We start from the raw sequence: 22,573 nt of genomic DNA, 5'->3' as shown, positions 1-22,573 counted from the left end.
ATGTATATTTTTTCAGCATATGCTTTGTAATTTATCCACCATTAGGTGGTGCTGTAGTATTTCACAAGGAAGCGCCAGCCAGTCTTTTTTGTGTCTTAGGCCTCGTCCAGGGTTACTGCTTGCTGGTGGAGGCGCGCTTCCGCTCGGCACTGAGTCCCTACAGTCGCAATTAGAGCGGCTTTAGTAGGTCTTAGGAAAATTTTAAATTTTCCGCTTGCCGGAGCACAGGGCCGGTCATGTGAGCGGTTCGCCCAATGAGGGCGAACCAGCTCCGTGACGTCACTGGCCCGCCCCTGACACGCCCCCGGACGGCGCGCTTTCTAAGGCCAGGGAAAGCACCCACTTTCCCTCAGCCTCAGCGTGCCTTCGCACGCCAGCAAGAAGCTTGGCCGAGGCCTTATACAAGACCCCTTGTGCCTCCCCTTTGGGATTGCTACAGCTGCTCCCTGTACCTACACGTCCTTGGGGATCCATCTCAATGGATTTCATTGTTGAATTACGTCCATCCCAAGGATACATTACTATGCTGTTTGGTAGCGGTAGGCCGTCCCACCATAATGAGTCACCACCAAAGGTCTCTCAACAACGGACAAATGTGCCGAGCGAATAATTCAAGGAGTCTTTCACCTGCACGGGGTTCTGGATGAAGTAATCTGACAGGTTTGTACAATTTACATCCAAATTCTGGAGAGGCCGCTGTTCCACCCTGTGAATCAACCTGAATCTATCTCTGCCCAGTCAAATGGGCAGATGGAAAGAACCAACCAGAACCTGACATACTTACGATATTTTGTCAGACACCTCCAGGATGACTAGGTCCAATTGTTGCCTCACAGAGTTTGCCTACAACAATCCTCAGCATAGTTTGACTCTTTTTCGCAAATTACGGATTCCACCCAACCTTTGTTCCTTGCCTACTAGTTGCCAGTTCTATTTGTGCTGCCTCTGACTTTGTGCTTTACAAGAGATCCAGGAAACCCTAAAAGCAGTTCTTCGGGAGGCCCAGAAACGATAAAATTAAAAAAAAATAACGCTGACCAGCACTGCATACTAGTGCCTATGTTGCAAGTGAGTGGGAGATAAAGTGTGGCTCTCAACTAAAAACTTACTTCTGAAGACCCCCACTAGGAAGCTTGGACAAAAATACAAGGGTCCCTTCAAAATTTCATCCCAGATAAACCCGGTCACCTTCTGTCTGCAACTCCCCTCCTGGAGTAAGAGGGCATCCAGTGTTTCATGCTTCACTCCTGAAGCCTTTCCGGGAGAATCCCTTCCCTTGGTGTGCATTCTTCCTCCCCCTGACCCTGTGCAGTTTGATGGCGAGGAGGCGTTTGTAATCAAGAGGATTTTGGACACCTGGATGTCCCAAGGACAACTGCAGTATCTTCCCAGTCTAGAGTTCTGCCGGTCTGCCACCTTATCGTGCTTTGCTGTTGCTCGGTTGACGGGCCCTATTCGAATTTACTACGTTGCTCCTCTGTTGTCCTTGACCTCGGCTTGTTCCTGAACACCACTGCCTGCCTCTGACCTCGGCTTCTCTTCTGACCATTGCTATCTGCCGCCTACCTCTATCGCTGTTTACTAGCCTGCCCCAGCTACTGAATTCCAGCCCCGCAATTGCTCCCCATGACAATATGCTAATGAGATCACCAACGTCCATTGTTTTTGCATATCATTAGCTTTGTGGATGCCTGTTAAACTGAGGAAAATTAACAGTAAAGTCATGTTTGTAGCACAGATATAACAGAGCTCTGTGGATCTACCCCTTAGTGTCATGGGACCTGAGCTCATACCCCCCTTCAATTTTGGGGGGAGATATGTTCAAGTACATGTGTATGAGCGAATCCTTTTGGATTTATAGTTTGGGTACCCTCTCCATAGGGAAGTATAAATTAATGTATTGCTACAAACACTTTGGTCTAGGTTAGGTTTTTTCCTGTAGTCTGTGTTTCAGGTCCAACCATCAGTTTTTATTTCTTCTAACTACATACCAGTTTAATAGGTTTGCATTTTACTGTGACATTTAATAAGTATTTTTTTTATGTATACTGTACATATTTCTATATTGATTCAATTTTATTATCGTTTTCAGTCTGCAGGCAATGGTTTTAATGCCTTGGCATTTGAATGTATGTTGCTCAATTTTTTGCCTGGCAGCAACATGGTGTTTTCGAGCTGTTCCCAGGCAACAGAGAGCTATAAAGGCGATTACGCCCTAGATCTTACTATAACCCTGAAGAAGTCACTTGTTCTTTGACAAAACGCGTTGGGTTACGTCCTTTGATGTCATTACACCAACGGGAGACTGAGGTTCGTCAGAGGGTGGAGTGTTTGTAGCATACACTGGTAAAGGACTTGTATGGATGCCGGCATTTCATCTCATCTTGTGGTCTAAGTCTGAATATTCCCCAGCGTGACTCCTTGATCCGGACCCGTGACCTCTAATGTTGGATGTATTTACCCCATGAATTTGGCATGCTGGCTCATTTTTTATATTTTATATACACATATATATATATACACACACACACACACACACACACACACACACACACACACACACACACACACACACACACACACACACACACACACACACACACCCTGATTCTAGTCCATTCTGAATAATTTTATATGTAGTTTCCGGCTGATCCCTAAAAAAGTGCACGTTTCTCCTAGGTCCCCCGACAAAAGTAGTCTGTAGTGTATGTACAATTCAAGAACTCGCATCAATTCATAATGAAATAACGACAGTAGTGAAATTTGCTCAGTATAAACTTGAGGTATTATTTAAATAAGGTATGAAACAGAAGCAGTTTTCAGAAATGTTCTTTATGATGGATATGACAATATACATATATATACACAGGATATATATATAGAAAGACTTGTACCAGTGTAAAAATATACACAGCTCTGGAAAAAAAGGGATTTTTAAATAACTAACAAATTGTTGTACAAAAAGGATACATCACTATAAAATAAAAAGACAACAAGGTTATTTAATATTATGCAGCAAAACCATCCTACATCCATACAGTACATACAAAGCCTACGATGGTGCATACATACATACCGCAACCATAGGGAATAAAACTAGAATGCCAGTGAATTTCTCACTGAGTGATATTATATACAGAAGATTTACTGCAGGATGCAATAACATTTAGTAAGTGTACACCAGGCCATCTTAAACGTGGGCCACTTCAGTGTTAATAATCATGTGTACGATCACCATACTTACACAGCGCTGTTTATCATTATATTTTTATATATGGAAAACATATTTCATGAATACTTAACTTGTATCTACAAATCAGCCTTCAGTAGGGATATAAAAGGGACAGGTTGCAGGAGAGGACAGCTGTAAGTGAATTTGAAAAGTCTTTGGGATTACCACTAAAATGTTTGGGCACCACTAGTGGTCTGTGTGCTGCCGTTTGATAACCATACTGTAGGGCTACACAATGCTTTCTGTGCGCTGCCGTTTGATAACCATACTGTAGGGCTACACAATGCTTTCTGTGCGCTGCCGTTTGATAACCATACTGTAGGGCTACACAATGCTTTCTGTGCGCTGCCGTTTGATAACCATACTGTAGGGCTACACAATGCTTTCTGTGTGCTGCCGTTTGATAACCATACTGTAGGGCTACACAATGCTTTCTGTGCGCTGCCGTTTGATAACCATACTGTAGGGCTACACAATGCTTCTTTTCTACAAGGTTACAAGTAATTTCTTACTCAGTAAAGCAAAGTTAAAAAACAGGTGCATTGCCTTCTATGGCTGCGATTCCCAACTCCATTCCTCAGAAATCCTCAACTGGTCGGGTTTTATAGATATCTCTGCTTCAGCACATGTAGTTCAGTCAAAATGACTAAGCCACTGATTGAGCCACCTGTGCTGAAGCAGGGATATCCTGAAACCCCGACCTATTGGGGTTCTTTGAGGAATGGAGTTGGAACCACTGCTCTAGGGTAAAGATGAACCAGTGGCAGTGACATGTTTAAAGCAGCATTCCCACCTACCTGCTTGTTTTTGTTAATGATGTACTTTATTTTACAGAATTCGATCTGGGGGAGGATCCAAAACGCGCTATTTCTGGCTTCAGGAATCTCCCCGCCTTTCCCGGGATAGATGATAGTGTTCCTCTCCCCCTCCCTCTTTGGGGGGAAATAAAAATCTCCCAGGCCCCCACAATAGGAATCCACAACACATGACGGGATAACATTGTGGCGACCTATTGGACGCCTATTTAAATGTCCAGGAAGCAGCAGCAGAACCGATTGCTTTAAGAGGTTCAATCGGGGTGAGTATTAAATCATTTTGAAATAAGTTTTAAAGTTAGTGGGTAATCATGATGAGATGAAATCAGGGAGGAATTTGATTGGCTAAGTTCCTCCCTTTAGTTTGATGTCACACTGTGTTGAGCAGGGACTGGCACAGGCAAAGTGACAACCCCTCTCTCTTTATTTCCCCTCTGAAAGGGACAGGAGGGGGGATAAAAGAGGACAGTAGAGGAAATACTCAATGGAAAAGTCACTCCCCTTTCAGTTTCCACAATGAAAAAAGAAAAACTTAATTTCCAAACAAATCAAAATACCTAAATGCTTTTACCATTGATATATTTGTTTAAGCCAATTGCATTACATGACATGGTTAATGGATTAAATATAAGTGATCAATGCTTTCATTTATTTTTAAATCAGACAAATATACATTTTTTTAAATATTTAACTGTATTAGCCCCTACCACCTTTGATATAGAAACAAGAGACTACCATGGTCATGTATAGCAACACCCATAAAGAACGTTTTATGTTCACCCATTAAAGGATATTCCAGTGTGCAATAACATTTGTGAGTGTTGTGCAGGACCAACCAGAAATCATATTTACATCCAAATTGTATCTGCTTTCAGCCATCTCGATAAGAGGAGGTCCGTTATAACACACCTGTGCAGACATCAGCCTCACCTATCTAGCATAGCTATATCTACAGGTACAGTATGTGCACTCATGACATTTCCCGTGGGTTATGGTAACCGATTGCTGAGGTTGCAATATACTCGATACTTGAAAAACCTGGGCAAAGAAGGAGATGCATTAGAATAAATGTAAAGGCCCATATTTACTGAGCAGTCTTCGACCATAAGACACTTTCGGGTGCTGGAAAACACCTTAGAGACCATTGACTTGAATGGTCTGTAGGCGTCTTCTAGTGCCGGGAGGTGTCTTATTGTCTTGTGGCCCATATTGTCTACTGAAATCAGATACAGTTGATCTTCCTTATCTGATTGCTTGGCATCAATAAACATTCAGGCTGAATATCTTTGTATAATATTTTAGCTTCGATCAATCGAAGGTATAGGCTATAGTGTGAACTTTAATTGTATCTGCATGCGTTCTTCATAGCTGCTCATGTACACAAGACCTGTCTTCTTCAGATAACAGGTGGTTAATTGGTCCAATAATAGGTTTCTCTGTCTGGCAGAAGGGGATTCATTGTACAGTATCAGATCATAAAAGTGGATATTTCTAGCAGCTATCTACCTTAGCCTTGGGTCACACGTTATTCATGTGAACCACTGGTAGTGATATGTTTAATGGATAAAATATTCTTGGTTTAGGCTGTTACTTTTTAAATCAGATTAAATTCAGGCCAAAATTGGAGAAAAGGGTATTTTTTTTGCTTTAAGCATCCAGGACCTAGGGGTTAGGATACTAGAACTCTACACCAGAGGGCGCACTGCTGTGGATGCTCATATCTACAGGTGATGAAGTACTGAAGGTGACACTGCTGATTTAGTAGGTGGCAGTCAGAGATCGACTATAAATTACTGTTGAGTGGCCCACAGCACAGCTGGATGTTGCTTTTGGAGATGGGAACATAGTTTATAGAAATATCCTGGGGGCTGGGGTCAAGGTAAAGTGAATGCAACAGAAGTACTGTAAGTCTCAGCCTAGGCACAGGGGTAAGAACAATGGGCCATATTTAGTAAGCAGTGCTACACCATAAGACACCTTCCAGCATGGATTAGTAAATGTGGCCCTTTTGGTCCATTAATTTGAATGGGGCTGTATGGTGTCTAACAGCACAGAACGTGTCTTATGGAGTAACACTGATATCCCTGAACCAATCAACCCGTAACGACCATGGTTTGAAGGATGTGAATTCTCCTAGGAGAGGTTTAAACACACACCTTTGGAGAGTGGTCAGTTCTGCAACAATCAAGGTCTTGTTTTGAAAAAATGCATAGCTCACTTAGATTTCCACCAAACATTAAGATACATCATCTGATCCCTTTCAGAACCTGCCACGATCTCCCTTAGCGAGGATAGAGATGTAGCAGGTTTCACGGTCACCTCTGGTGCCTTCTGGTTGGACGTATTGAGATATTCTGTACCAGCACAGTCAGTGTATCGTATGGAAACTCTATGACAATCTAGGTTACAACGCAATATGTTGTATTATCTGTGGGAACAATGTCATACTTTGAATAGCTATGGAGGCTGACGTGCCATTTTGGTTTATCCAAGTGCTGAAGGGAAAAAATAACCATGTAATGCAGGCTAAGGCCTAATGCTCAATTTAAGACAACATACAGTACTTATTAAAAAAAAAGTTAACCTTTTTTTTCAGCTATTCGTCTATTCATTATGGCTGACATACTATACTAGCCAGGATAGTTGTGGAGTGAGCCACTGGCATCCATAATAATGCACAGTTGTACACAGTGACATCAAATAAAATGGCTCCCACTGCTGCAGGAATACTGGAGTCTGAAGTCACTGATGTCAGAGAACCATTAAAATGGCAATCTATATGACAAGCAGAACTAGAGTTCTCAAACCCTTTTACAGCCAGAGGGCAATACTTGAGCTTGTGTAAGCAATTTGGTGAGTCCTGTTACACATGTTCTTGCTATAGCAAAGGAGACACGCTCCCATAATAAGGGAAACGTTTAACACCACTAATCCCTTATAAAAAAAAATACTGAATCCTCTCCAGCAGATTATTCTGGCACCGTAAAGCTGCCGACATACACAAGCCATAGGCCGCCTAAATCGTAAGAGATTTTGTCAGCTGAAATGTCCCAAAGGCTCCTGCTTATTTCCTAGACACTTCACCAGCAATTTTCCATAAAACAGTAACCATCTCTCTGCCTTGCATGAAGAACGCTTCGTCCTTTTTGGTTTTAGTACCCGCAGGAACCTGTTTTGGCAGCGTGATAAATTAGTCACACCCGTATGAAGTTTCTCAGTTCTCTGTTTCCTGTCAGGGCGACCTGGAGTAACACGTATGCGGGAGCGCAGTAATTCAGTTGCTTCCGTGATCTTCTTCCACCCACGCCACTATTTTCCCTTCCCAGCCTGGAATAATATCATCATCGTGGAATACCTGGGAGAGAAGAATGAGCTTTCAAAAAATACGGCAATAACAAGCACTGGAATATGTATATATTTCTACTGTATATAGACCCAACACCTTAAATACAGCTCAACCCGTTATAACGCTGTGCTGGGGGTCCAAAGAATCACATCGCGATATAAGCGGATCGCGTTAGAAATACTGTACAATAATGTACAATTGTATGCATTGTATGCATTGTACAATAAAGTATTTAAGACACCAATAATCGTGTTGTAAAGTATTCATACATACGAAAATTGGGAGCCACACTTGCATCACGTTATAAGCGGATTCGCGTTCTAACGGATCGCGTTGAGCTCAAGCACACATATTTTGTATTATTTCCTTTAGCGCTTTGCTTTCAATGGATCTGAAAATTCTTCAGAATTATAATATGAGTGGTACTCAGCGCTGTACATAGAATTGTACAGACACGGTCCCTGCCCAGAAGAGTTTATAATCTATTTTTTGGTGCCTGAGGCACAAGAGATAAACTGACACCGGGATTTCATACTGATTTAATAATAAATAATGTGTGTCTGTTTCTATGTATATATTTATGTAGACATAACACCTTAAATTCACTTACATGGTGTATATAGATAGGTAGATAGCTCAATCGATAGATATATAGAGTAGTTCTATATAGTCTGAAGCAGCAGTTTGGGCCGTTTCTGGAGAAAACTTCCCAAACGACCACTGCAGACATTCTAGAATAAGGCCCATAATCTGGCAAAAGGTAAAAGTCAAAGTTGTAGCAAAGAATATAGAATATAGAATAAAGCCTTAAATGTCATAATTCCTCAACATTTATTTATTTAATTTATTTTTCAAAGGTTTTACCAGGAAGTAATACATTGAGAGTTACTTCTCGTTTTCAAGTTTCTCCTGGGCACATTGTTGTGATAACAAATACATTGTTTCAAATACATTAGCTGCCTTGCTCCGGACATCACATGGCAGGGGAGTTTTTTTTAGGGTTAATAACACGAATGGCACTATCACACCTTAATGAATAACCCGCTCTAACTCCAGGGATGTCCTCCGAGGACCAAAATCAGTCAGATATGGGGGTTCTGGACCCCAGAACTGCATTTGAATGTGAAATTACTGGATTTTTACAAGTCACTCTGCTGATGCACCAAATGTGTGATGCAGAAAATCAGCAGTAGTTGACGGGTAAGTAACTGTGTGTATTGATTTCACAAGAAAAAAAAACCCAGGTGAAGTACACTGTACTGTAGTTTGAACTGGAAAAGCAAGTTGGTGTTACCAGGAACTCAGAACATGAGCAAAGGAATAGCTTCACATGATGACTTTAGAAAGGCAGAGGTCACAAAAATGGGTCCGTCACCCACATACGGGCTGCTGTGCCTCCAGAGGGTGGGAGCTGTGGCTGACTCTTGTCCCCCCTCCCCACGAGGGTTTTTAGATTCGCACACGTGCCAACGGGGGGAGGGGGGTGTATTTAAACCCTGCACATGCTCAAGCCCAGTATTTAGTTTTTTCTCTCCCCGCAGGTTACCTCGTATCCTGTGTCCCAGCGGCACCATGGATACATATCTACATACATACATACATACATACATACATACATACATACCTCTTCCTTGACTGTCCCAAATTCCGGATCCAATGCCTTGAAGTGATACCTGTGACTTCCTTCCCTGTCAATGGCAGTCTTGAAGTCCCTCAGTGTGACCTCCCCTAACCTGCATGGAGAGAGGTTAAATCCGGCAAGGAAGAAATGCTATTAGGACACACTGTAAATTCCCATAAACGGTGAGTTTGCAAATAAACAACATTTTCCATACAACTGACCAGTGTAAGTGACTTCCTTATACACATGTATTTATACTAAAAGCAGCACTTCACCCCCTGCTCCCCACTTTTTTTTATTATCATGATGGAAAGCAGGAGGTTCCCAGTGCCCCCCTGGTTCCTGAGATTCTTACTGGTGCCGGTAATTAAATAAGCAAAGTAAGTATTTAAATCCTCCACATCATCCGGGCTAACAGGAAGCTGCCACGGATGACGGTGCGGCTTCTTATTGGGCCATAGTCGCGGGAAATGTAAAACCACCATTTTGTTTCCCCTAGAGGGGACGCGCGACCTTCGCCGGTATGAGTCTCTTGAGCTGAAGATCGAGTGTGAGCACAGGAAATCCCCTAGTTCCCATATTTGTACAAAAAAAGGGGGTGGGGGGGGAAATTGCACGGGGGGGAGCAGACAGATGCTTAACCCTTCAAGTGCTGGTGGGGTTGCGAGGTCAGAGTGCTACAGCCTCTCCGATCACGTAATTGCTCCGTCACCGATAATGGATCAGAAGGAGACTCCTCCCCATTCCGTCTGCCATCTGTACAGACTAGGGCACTGAAAGCTGCAGCTCAGTCTTTTTTTTTTTTTTTTTTTTTACATTTATTTTTTTACTTCAATAGTTTCATGTGTGCAATCTCTAATTACCTAAAGAACTGTATAGCTGCAGGTCAATTCGTTCTCCATGTATTGATAGGTCGAAATTTGGTGACATATTAAAAGCTGGGATTTGTTTATATTCTGCTTGTCAGTCAGTGAAAGCTCATGAATATTCATGAGCATTCCTGCACTGACATGTGCTAGAGGGAGGGCAGGGCTGACAAAGGGGTGTGCCAGGGCTTGTGACAGGACATGAAGGGGCAGTGCCTTAGCAAATGGCTGTTAAAATAGAATACAAGAAAATTGGTCTTTCAAAGTTGTTTTTTTAAAATGCTAAAAGCATTTTTTCTTACTAGAGAACTGATTTATTAAAAAAAACACACATGCAGGATATTGATTGAACTGCAGCTTGAAATGGTTAAAGGCAATAGAGTTTTTCAAATTACTTGCCACTCTTAGCCAGCAGCACGGCTGGTCAGAGAACGTCATGTGCTCTTTTTATAGGGCTCGTGGCTCCACGTTAACAGAAAACAGAAGTTCAGTGGCACTGAGGTGGTGCCAGACTCACCTCTACAAAAAAGACAACAGGATTCCTTGGTATCCCGTGTGTGAGTCAGTGCGGAGACACAGACAGTTCCCTAAGGCAGGCTCCCACGACAATCCCCGTTTATTAGGGGAGCTCTGATACAGAGCGTGATCCCAAAATATAGACTTTGCATCCACGGAAGGGAGGAAAAGCAGTAACTCATCCTGTACATGCGAGAGGTCAGTATTACCTCTTTGGTATGTTGACCATGAAGGGCGTCAGCGAGCGGTCAGTGAAGTATAGCACTTTGGTGCAGGTGCTGCTGCCCATAATAGGGGTGCTCTGAGAATGGGGCATTTCTGCAAGGAAACACATACACAATGTCTGTTGTTATAGCTAATGTCCTCTGGGTGGCAAAATAACAACCAACCCCTTTTGCTGTCAGATGGGTGAAGGGTTACCAGATACACAAATCTCTTCTTACTTGTGTTGGGGGGCCAGGAATCCCGGTATTCATTCATCCCCTTGTTTCCAGGCATCTTTCCCCGAGCCTAGGGATCAAACACAGACAGAACATGTCAATGATTCTGGTCTTCTTCTATAAATGTAGGGTTTTTTTGCAGGGAGAAGGACGATAGATACCATGTAATCTATCAAATACTATTCATAAGACAGGGGTGCGCAAACTTTTTAGTCTGTGCCCCCCTGCCTGCTCTCCCCCTCTGCTCATGTCCCTCCCTCACCTGTTCGTCTGCGTTTTCTGACGTCACGACTTCATGTGACATCACGTTGCCATGGCAATGCGATATCATGTGACCCTGCGGCGTCATTTGAGGCTGCGTTGCCATGGCGTCGTATCGCCAGAAGCCACCTGAGACCAGGTAAGTAGGTTACAGAGCCCTCGCAGGCGCTCCTACGGCATTTCATTTAAATACTTTGGGGAAGAGCGCAGCTCCCCCCCTCCCCCCCCCGAAAATTTCGCACCCCCCAGTCATAAAACACATTCCAGCACGGCTTAGTAAATATGGCCCTGTATATCCCATTCAAGTGAATGGAGCCATAAGCTATTTTGCTTGTTTTCATGGGAGTATTGCGTTCTGCGCTCCTGTGAAGGGCGGAACACGATCTGACCAGCTGAGGGATCACGTGATCGTGGAGGCGTTGTGGCAATGAAAGGGTTAAAGGAGCCTTGTCAGAGAAGCTTAGGACAAGATCGTTTCTCTAATAAGTCTCATTTGAAATCTGCATGGAAACCAGGTCGGTGCTACCTGTTGGGGTGGAGCAAGTGAGATGAAACATAGGTTGCTTTGTGGACATTCTACAGCAGGCTGTGTGGCATAGTAAATAAAGATGGCAATCTGACTTTATAGTGCAACACATCAAACTCACTTTCAAGGTCATTTTTTAGGTGGAACTGCTGTAATAATGTCAGAGCAGGTGCCTACCCTCCTGTCCTGCCTCCTCTGGGTCTCTATGGTGTGCAGTCTGTCCATCAGGCTAGAGATGCCCTGCTCCAGGCTGTCTATGGTGTGGTGCTGAGGGTCGTGGCCACTGAAGCTGTTCCGCAGGCTGCGCAGCGCGTCACGGACCAACTGCAGGTCATTAGCCTGACGGACACAACAATGAGAGCCATTAATATGAATGTCCAGGTGCATGGTCTAACAGCAAGGCATCTATCACAACAGGTCCGTCTGTATTCAGCCAACGTTTCCAACCCACAAAGGGTCTTCATCAGGGTGTCTGCATAAGAATAAGAAGTCGCAAATTAGACTGCAGCTACCGTGTAATGGTAAAGTGTCGAGACCGTGCTTGTCTGCAGGAGTGCACAGTCCTTTTAAAGGTGCAGTCCAACCTAATAACATAATTGGGGGATGCGATAAAGTGAAAGTACTTGAGCCATGTAACACTGTTCTTACTAACTCTGGCGTTTGTTTAACCACCCAGGATAAGAGTGATATATTTTTAAATGAATGAATCCCAAAGCAAAACTATGAACAGCACAACAAATAGCATGGAATATGCAACATATCTACTATGCATAACTATATAACAAGCTCAAAACCCAAACTAACAGTATTATATATTTATATACTTAATAGTGCCAACTGGAGCGCTACTGGGACAGTCACCTTAAATATACAGCAATAAACAAATAAGCCTCAATGCACATCCAATACAACAAATTATTATACATATTTTCTTCTCATATGGTCATTTAGTTCATTCTTTTGGTCAAAACATATTAAGTCTGCAACCAAGTCAAAGAATAGACCCTTTCAGCAGGTTCACACCACCAATTGTATACTGTGTTCTTGCAATTTCCTCAAATACAAGTAGAAAAGGGGAAAAAACAATGTGAAATATGCTCATTTAAGCCATTTGCATATACTTTGCATATACCAGGTATCTCGGGTGTGTTGCTTTTATGCACAGGTATCTCGGCACGTGCTGTATAAAGGAAGCTTGGGGACGTGTATTAGTCATGTGGGACTCTAGTGAAAACTCTCCCCAAAACTCTCTCCTCAAAAACCCATATTTCCAGGTACTTTCTCGTCGAGAGAAATGCAAAGTTCAATTGATAATGTCTCACCCAGTTTGGTCTAACTTTGAAGGGTAAAAGTTTAGATCGAAAATATTCTTGAATTTTCAAACTTTAAAAAAAAAAAAAGTTTGACTGAACGCTAAGTGAAGCGAATTTTGTCAGGTTTGCCCATCTCTGCTCAGAGCCACGCCTGGGATTCCTGTCTGGTGTGGGGTGCAGCTTTATTATCTCACAGTATCTGTACACACCGTTCTCTGCGGTACAGGTTCCCGTGGGGGTCCTTTGCCCGCTGATTGAAGGAAGCCGTTGGTCTGAGCAGGGTGACTAATATAGCCGCTGACCTGAGAACGTAGAAACACTGCATGTTACTGTCAAAACATTAAATGGCTACTAAGGTAATAATATAACTCGATGCACAGGGGTGTGCGTGTGTGTCTCTCCCAACTAGAGACGTTAAAGGGCATAGCGGGGAGTGCCAGTGTGGTATTTTACCTATATCAGACATGCCAACTCACTGACTTTCTGTGGGTCTCACTCATTTGGAGTCAGTCTCACTGGTTTTTAACATCAGCTGAACCTGAGACCCCCAAGTTCCTGAGATATTTCCTTTTTATGTGCCAGTGTTTCTGGTCCCTGTTGGGAAATCAATATGGCTGCCATCCAAGCCTCACTGCCGCAGTCCAATAGGAAGCCGCAATGTCATCAGAGCATGCGGCTTCCTACTGAACAACCCCAGCGGCCATCTTAATAAATAATCATTCATTTTACCAACGCATAAAAGGTAAATATCTGGGGAACCGGGGGAAGGAGTGAGTCCTCAGAGGTAAGAATAGTGTAGTTCCCCTGGTCCTGATCATGAGAAACAAATTCCAAAAATGGGGGACTGTTGCTTTAACATTTGCTGTGCCTTATGACATATCTGGTGTGTCAGGGAATCGGGCACATCAGATGCCACGTTGACGTACCAGCTACGTCATGGCACAAATGCTCATCTTCTAGGGGATAATCGGGCTAACATGCTCAAAGGATCGGTCGGCGCCACGGGGCCTTGCACCTGATGTTTCTCTCAGGTGGGGAGGTGGTGGGGATCATGCGATCGCTTCTGAAGTGATCACATGAGCGGAAATGTCAGAGGTTTAGTTGTACCCAGGCGCAGCGAGGACCTCTGGCATGGTGAAGGTTAAGATTCTTTCACGTTTGCCATGGTAAATGCCGGGTGACATACAAATTCAGCTGGGTGGGAGCAGCACTGAAGAACAGTTATGTTAACTACATCTGTATGTCACTGCAGTCACAATCACAAAAGTCATTGGTGATTGCGGCACCGGAGAATTAACGCTGCACGGCGTCCCATTCGGAAGCATGGACCCCCCACAGCGCGACCGCTGCAGGCACTGTCTCCGGCACTGAAGGCTTTCACTTTTGCAGCCGCACCAGCGGAGACAGTAAGTCTAAATACATCGGTAGTAACACTACAGTCCCTCTATATAGAGAGACTATCCACTCAGATATATACAGTAGGTACCCTGTTGTCCGTCAATTCTTCACTTAGCATGGTGCATCGTTAACCCTGAAACACACAACTCTACCTGGTCATCTTCTCTGCTCATGAACTGCTGTAGAAGGACTTTCCTGTGGTCCAACTCTTTCTGAAGGTCAGTCTGAGAACAAACCAACAGATCTCTGTGTTAATGCAGCCATTTCCCCCCACACACCTGTATCAGTTTAACTCAGAAGATGTTAGTGTCTTGCCCACTGAACATGTTTAGTGTTACAAAATCATCATTTTCTTAATCTCTAGCATCTGCCGTTACCATGGTAACCACCATTTTAATTTCCCGGGCCTTTTACATTAAAAAAAATCTTATATCCCCTGAACAGAGAATTGGAATAAAAAAAAAACAGCAGAGGAAAAGGCAAGAACAGACCTATTAATTTAGTGAGCAGCTCAGGCTGGGACAAAAGTGAACTAAGGACAGTGGTATGTTTAATAGGTTAAATGGAGTGTGATGAAACAAATAAAACTCATTTAAAATATTTTTTCTTTTAACATTTCTATAGCAAGCAAAAACGTTAGGGATTTTACAATCTTTATCTAATCTCCTCAAAGCCCCAGGTAAATTGATAGCTTTGCTCTTGTTTTTTTATTTGCAAAGTAATTGTGAGGCCATTATTAGTCAAACAAATAAGGCGCTAATACGCTTGGTTACATAGAAACAAGACATATGTCCATCAAATTCAACCGATGCGAAATTTAGACGACAGATACTTATTATTATACTTATTTGTATTTACAGTATTTTGATCCAGAGGAAGGCGAACAAAAAAATCCAGTGAAATATATATATATATATATATATATATATATATATATATATATATATATATATATATATATACCATACTAGCTTATATACCCGGCGTTGCCTGGGATTTCATGTCCACGTGTACTGACCCAGTCGTGACGCAGCTGCCAGGACTTCAAACCTGTACGGGTAAGTAATGGGTGTGTGTGTAGCTGCTCCTCCTGCCCCTCCTGCTCGCGCGGTGTCTCCCCCCCTCCCCCCCCCTGGTCCCTGTGGCTGGCTGCTGTGTTCCTTACCTCCCCCCCGGTCCTCCGGCTGCCCGTTCGGGGCGGGAGGTGGTAGCAGGGGGTGTTCCTTACCCCCCCCCCAACGGTCCCTGTGGCTGGCTGCCGTGTTCCTAACCCCCCCCACCCCCCCACCCGGTCCCCGGTGCTCCCGCTGCGGGACAGGAAGTGGTAGTGGGGGTGTTCCTCCCCCCCCCCTCCTGTCCCCGTGGCTGGCTGCCGTGTTCCTTCCCCCACCCACCCCCCGGTCCACCCCGCAGTCAGCCAATGGGAGAGCGCGAGAGGTGTGGCTGGCGGCCAATGAGCGCTTGTTGCCACAAACAAACAATTTTTTACTTTTATATATATAGATAAAATGCTGTTTCATAACGGAACATTTTTTAATTCCTTCCTGACTCAAAATATTGGCAATCAGATTTCTCCCTGGATCAACATCCTTCCCATGTTTACTTATTTGGTATATCCCTGTATACCTTTCCTTTCTAAAAAGATGTCCAACTTTTTTTTGAAGATATTTATTGTATCTGTCATCACAGTCTCCATGGGTAATAAATTCCACATTTTAACTGCCCTTACTGTATAGAACCCTTCCCTTTGTTGTTGGTGAAATCTCAGTTCCTCCAACCTTAAGGGATGACCGTGTGTCGTTTGTACTGCCCTTGGGATGAATAGATCTTTTGAAAGCTCCTTGTATTGTCCCTGAATATATTTGTATATCATTATGATATCCCCTCTTACACGCCTCTTATCTAATGTGAATAAATCTAAATTAGCTAGCCTCTCATCATAGATCAGATTTTCCACACTCTTTATTAATTTGGTGGCTCTTCTATGCACTTTTTCTAGTTCCATAATGTCTTTTTTTTAATGGAGTGATAACTAAAACTTTACTCCATATTCTAGGTGCGGCCTTACTAATGCTTTATAGAGGGGCATAAGTATGCTTACTTCCCTTCCATCCATTCCCCGTTTTATGCAAGATAAGATCATATTTGCCTTTGCAGCTACTGCATGACATTGAGCACTATGGCTAAGCCTGCTGTTTGCAAGCACTCCTAAATCCTTCTCCATCAAGGATTCACCTAATTTGTCCCTATTTAATTTGTAAATCGCCTGTATTGTCTTGTTTCCCAAATGCATAACCTTACATTTATCTGTATGAAATTCATCTGCCATTTTCCTGCCCAGGTTTCCAATTTATCCAAGTCCTTCTGGAGAGAAATTATATCCTGCTCTGATTTTACTACCTTACACAACTTAGTCATCAACATGTATGTACAGTATGTATGTATGTCTTTATTTATCTTTGCAAAGCCAGCAGTACAACCAACTTCACACTGATGATACCCATTAAGGTAGAAACATGTCTGTGAATGGTTTCTCTGCCTTTGCATCTGATTCCCATGCTGTGCTTTTAAAGCTTTGTTAACAGCGAGCATTAGCTTATATGGGCTCCATGAAACAATGGTTTTTCAGACAAAAGGTGACACAGTGTGCTCATTTGCATGTCATTTCCCAGAATCCCTGGCTGCAGTGGAAGCACTGTATGCTGGGGATAATGGTGAAAGGCAGGGTTGCAGAACTGCCTAAGACATGTGAATGTGCTCACAAGTGATCTTTTTATTTATATATATATATATATATATATATATATATATATATATATATATATATATATATATATAGAAGAAAGAAAGAAAGTAGCGCCAATAGATGAAATAAATGCAAATGCAAATAACAACATGTGATAACAAAACAACCTATTAAATAAATATCAATATAAAATAATATACAAAGATAGAACACTGTTATAAATAATATCACAATCAAAGTCCAATGTCCAAACCCTAGAGAAGAGTCCTGATAGTTTTTAGACAGAGAAGAAAGAAAGTAGCGCCAATAGATGAAATAAATGCAAATGCAAATAACAACATGTGATAACAAAACAACCTATTTCGGTTTTGTTTTTCTCATATATATATATATATATATATATATATATATATATATATATATATATATATATATATATATATAGGTAACAGAGCAGATGGCACACAAATACAGATGAAGACAGGTGCTTATCCCATATGAATGAATATAATCAAAGGCTCCTTACCAGGCAGACCAGAGAATCCAGGGAATCCAAAGCAGGCACAGCAAGGAAGAGACAGCACACTTGTTAGCAAAAAGAATTGTATTAGTGAAGCAGGCACAAAACACCAACGTTTCGGTCCTAAAAACAGGACCTTTATCAAGGGAGCACTCCCTTGATAAAGGTCCTGTTTTTAGGACCGAAACGTTGGTGTTTTGTGCCTGCTTCACTAATACAATTCTTTTTGCTAACAAGTGTGCTGTCTCTTCCTTGCTGTGCCTGCTTTGGATTCCCTGGATTCTCTGGTCTGCCTGGTAAGGAGCCTTTGATTATATATATATATATATATATATATATATATATATATAAAATCACTGAATGTATAACACCATGTACTATGGTTAGAGGTTCTTCCTCTGAACGCCTCTGGAGGAAGTCTCACACTCTCGCAGACTTCCTTCACTACAAATTTATGCTATCCTGTTTCAACTCTGCCCTCTCGCAAGCTAAACAAGCCTACTTTTCTGCACTAATCAACATGCACAAGTCTAACCCACGCCGACTGTTCTCTGTCTTTGATACTCTACTCAAACCACCCTCAGCTGCCTCTCCTTCCTCCATCTCCGCTCAGGACTTTGCTGACTATTTTAAGGAAAAGGTGGAATCCATACGTCAGAACATCCCCTCTGTTTCTTCTTCCCATCCTACACCTCTTCCTAACTCTCCTCCTGCCTTCCTTGACTCTTTTTCCACTGTCTCAGAGGAGGATGTGTCGCTGTTGATCGCCTCTTCTCCCTCTACCACTTGCCCTCATGACCCCATTCCCTCCCATCTCCTAAAACCTCTTGCTCCTACTATAATCCCTACGCTCTCACACATTTTTAACTCCTCCCTCTGCTCTGGAACCTTTCCATCCTCCTTCAAACATGCAACAGTCATACCATTACTCAAAAACAGCAAGCTTGACCCTACCTATCTTTCTAACTATCGACCTGTCTCCCTCTTGCCTTTTGCCTCTAAACTCCTTGAACGTCTTGTATTCTCTCGCTTGCTCCATTTTCTCAACACCTATTCTCTCCTAGACCCTCTACAATCTGGCTTCCGCACTGCTCACTCCACGGAAACAGCCCTCACTAAAATAACTGACGACCTCCATGCTGCCAAAGACAGAGGTCATTACACTCTGCTCATATTACTCGACCTCTCTGCAGCATTTGATACTGTGGATCACCCTCTTCTCCTTCACATTCTCCATACTCTTGGTATTCGGAACAAAGCTCTATCCTGGATCTCATCCTACCTCTCCCATCGTACTTTCAGTGTCTCTTCTGCTAACACCTCCTCCTCTATTGATCTCTCTGTGGTGGTACCCCAGGGCTCTGTCCTGGGACCTCTTCTCTTTTCTCTGTACACACTCTCTCTAGGTGACCTAATAACATCTTTTGGGTTTAAATATCACCTCTATGCTGACGACACACAAATATACTTTTCAACACCCGACCTTACACCTGCTATACAGACCAAAGTTTCTGAATGTCTCTCTGCTATATCATCCTGGATGGCCCTCCGTCGCCTTAAACTCAACATGGCTAAAACAGAGCTCCTCATACTTCCTCCCAAACCTGTCCCTACTACCTCCTTCCACATTACTGTTGGAACTACGATCATTCACCCAGTAGCCCAAGCACGCTGCCTAGGGGTCACACTCGACTCCTCTCTCACATTCGCCCCTCACATTCAAAACATTTCTAAAACTTGTTGCTTTTTCCTCTGCAATATAACAAAGATACGCCCTTTCCTCTGTTGCTCGACTGCTAAAACTCTGACTCAGGCACTCATTCTCTCCCGTCTTGATTACTGTAACCTCCTGCTGTCCGGCCTTCCTGCCTCTCACCTGTCTCCCCTACAATCTATCCTAAATGCTGCTGCCAGAATCACTCTACTCTTTCCTAGATCTGTCTCAGCATCTCCCCTCATGAAATCCCTCTCCTGGCTTCCAATCAAATCCCGCATCTCACACTCCATTCGTCTCCTCACTTTTAAAGCTTTACACTCTTCTGCCCCTCCTTACATCTCAGCCCTAATTTCTCGCTATGCACCATCCCGACTCTTGCGTTCTGCTCAAGGATGTCTTCTTTCTACCCCCTTTTTATCTAAAGCCCTCTCCCGCCTTAAACCTTTTTCACTGACTGCCCCACACCTCTGGAATGCCCTTCCCCTCAGTACCCGACTAGCACCCTCTCTATCCACCTTTAAGACCCACCTTAAGACACACTTGCTTAAAGAAGCATACGAATAGCCCTGTGAACATTCTGAACACATGATACATAAAGCTTGGCCCCCTGCAGACGCACTTACCAGAACTCCCTCCTACTGTCTCTGTACGTTCTCCCTACCTACCAATTAGATTGTAAGCTCCTCGGGGCAGGGACTCCTCTTCCTTAATGTTATGTTTATGTCTAAAGCACTTATTCCCATGATCTGTTATTTATATTATCTGTTATTTATTCGATTACCACATGTATTACTACTGTGAAGCGCTATGTACATTAATGGCGCTATATAAATAAAGACATACAATACAATACAAAGAGGTTAGGTAGAGGGAAACACCTAACAGAGGGAGAAAATGCAGCAGAAATGCCAAAATTGCATGGAGTTGTAAAGAAGATTTGAATCCTTTCACTGGCCAGCATCTCATTGCAATAAAACGTAAAAAGTGTTTTTTTTCCCCACAGGCACAATTGATCAGTGGTTCGGTAGAAATATACAAAGACATAATGAATAATTTAGCCGTTGTTTATAATGAGCATATGGTACGGCCACACTGGGCTCGTTATATAAATGATGGAAATCCAGGATTGTAACGCTGAAAGGCAATTAGACCTACAGGGCTGTTAACTTCTCATACCCCCAGGTCAACTTTTTGTAACATACATGGGTGCTATACGTTTCACAGTCTTTTTTAACTAATGCAGTGCCGGAGAGGCTTGAAAATCAAAAACAAGCAAAATGCCAGTGAAAGCTCAAGGGCTGCCATCTTAAAAATGCTCGTCAATAAAATCAGTCAGATTTGGGTAACAAAGGCATCAGTCACTCAAATGTCACCCCATAAAACACGTCACTGTCATTAGTACACTTTGGTCATAGGAGGGACTGCCTGAACTATTTAAAACTGCATACCCGTAGTTTGCAGTGCACGGGATTTAGTCCCTGCACTGAACCCTTGCTCAGGGGAAAGAGATTCTGGGAGTTGAACTCCTGCTTTTATCCTGTTAAAAGACAGTGTGACAAGAATCTCTGTTTGCTTGGGAACTCTGCGTGATGGTGCTGATTGAGGCACTATCACATGGAAACTACCATTGACTTCAGTAGGAGTTCCCCGATCGGCACTACTGCAGTGTAATGAATAACCCCCCTCTTTGTTAAGCAGATAAGAATCACTTGGTGAGTTACTTAGTTACACAGTACTGTAGATGAGGTTGAAAAAATACATATGTCCATAGAGTTTAACCTATGCTAAATTTACACAACAGATACTTATCCTACTGTATATTTGTATTTACAGTATATTGATCCAGAGGAAGGCAAGCAAAAAACCCAGTCAAATATCATCTAATAAGGGGAGTGCTTTGATGCTTTGATGCTTTTGTATGTAGCAGTCCTCCTCATTCCAAACACTGAGTTTAGCAGGAGGCAGAGGCTTCTGTTCTAGCATAAAACCTCCATGACTTATAAAGGAGCCTATTCAATATGCCTCGTCAGACAAGATTTAGTCTACATTTATTTTAACTGGGTTAAAACCTTCCCTGGCAAGGACAGGACAGGACAAGACTCCTTCACAGCCAGTGGGGGAATTATGATGATACTAGTGGGTACCACTATTTATTTAAAGACCCAGAATACCACTACTTTTTTATTTATGCACTAACAGTTCTACTTCCCTTTTAAATAAAAATGGGTTTATTATGGAAAACAAAACGACCCTAATTGGTTTTATAAAGCCTGTATATTACATTCAATTAACAAACCTAATAACTTCAAAAGTACACTTGCTCCCAGTGATATACTGTAGGAACCTGGAATGTTTTTGAGCCTACAGGTGCGCCGATGAGTATTCTAAAACTTGCCTTGGAAAATCTGGGGCTATCACCAACAAGATCCAGGTACATGCTGGGTACATGCTGCAAACATTTCAGTGACATTTCTGCAGACTAATGGCCCATCGGATTAACACAGCAGGGGTCTCTGGCAGTCCCATTCAGTTTGAATGGGACTGCCAGGGACCCCCGCTGTTAATCCGATGGGCCATTAGTCTGTCTGCAGAAATATTACTGAAATGTTGCAGCATGTACCCAGGATGTACCCAGGATGTACCTGGGTCTTGTTGGTGATTGCCCCAGATTTGTTTTAGAATACTCATCGGCACTACAGTATATCAACATGGTTACCTTCCAAACCTCCTGGTAACTTTCCATGTGGCAAATGTTTAGCTTGTCAATATCTTCATAAAAATCGCAAAACCTTCTCTTCTATTTCCTCTAATCAATATACTATTAAGGATTGTATTACTTGTTCCACAACACATGTTGTGCACCTCCTCGAGTGCCCCTATGGTCTCCTCTATGTAGGTAGAACTAAGAGGCACTTGAGGAGGCGTATCCTAGAACATGTTCGGAAAATTAGAATTGGCTTTGACAAACACAGTGTCTCTTGACATTTTAAGATATGTCATAGTCAGAACCCCTCTCTTCAATACAAAGGCATTCAAGTTGCCCCAATAAATAGAAGGGGAGGTGACAGAGTTAAGGCACTCTCCAAACAGGAGAGTTACTGGATCTTTCAACTTAATACAATGGTACCTCTGGGATTGAAAGAGGAGTTAGATATTATCTCTCTTTATTAATCATTTTTCAATCACCCCTGTTCAACACTAGGGCCATCTAGAACCCCTCTTTTCAATATATTTGGTGGTGCGTTTTCAGTCTCCT

General features: G+C 42.8%; 1 protein-coding gene across 6 annotated transcripts in view; it reads right to left on the bottom strand.

Moving 5' to 3' along the window:
- Positions 1-2,819: 2,819 nt before the first annotated feature.
- The window catches only part of DIXDC1 (DIX domain containing 1), a 124,733-nt gene continuing 104,979 nt past the window's right edge, over positions 2,820-22,573 (bottom strand). For all 6 annotated transcript variants that reach the window (XM_075604424.1, XM_075604425.1, XM_075604421.1 and 3 more), the window contains 7 exons: positions 14,487-14,558; positions 13,146-13,238; positions 11,801-11,962; positions 10,840-10,906; positions 10,606-10,714; positions 9,018-9,126; positions 2,820-7,402 (listed from right to left, as the gene is read on the bottom strand). In XM_075604424.1, coding sequence (XP_075460539.1) covers positions 7,322-7,402; positions 9,018-9,126; positions 10,606-10,714; positions 10,840-10,906; positions 11,801-11,962; positions 13,146-13,238; positions 14,487-14,558 — 693 coding nt within the window. In that variant the 3' untranslated portion in view covers positions 2,820-7,321. The remainder of the gene's footprint in view (positions 7,403-9,017; positions 9,127-10,605; positions 10,715-10,839; positions 10,907-11,800; positions 11,963-13,145; positions 13,239-14,486; positions 14,559-22,573) is intronic.

The sequence above is a fragment of the Ascaphus truei genome, chromosome 6 (genome assembly GCF_040206685.1).
Source record: "Ascaphus truei isolate aAscTru1 chromosome 6, aAscTru1.hap1, whole genome shotgun sequence".
Classification (NCBI taxonomy): Eukaryota; Metazoa; Chordata; class Amphibia; order Anura; family Ascaphidae; genus Ascaphus; species Ascaphus truei.
This window is presented reverse-complemented; position numbering and strand designations above follow the sequence as displayed.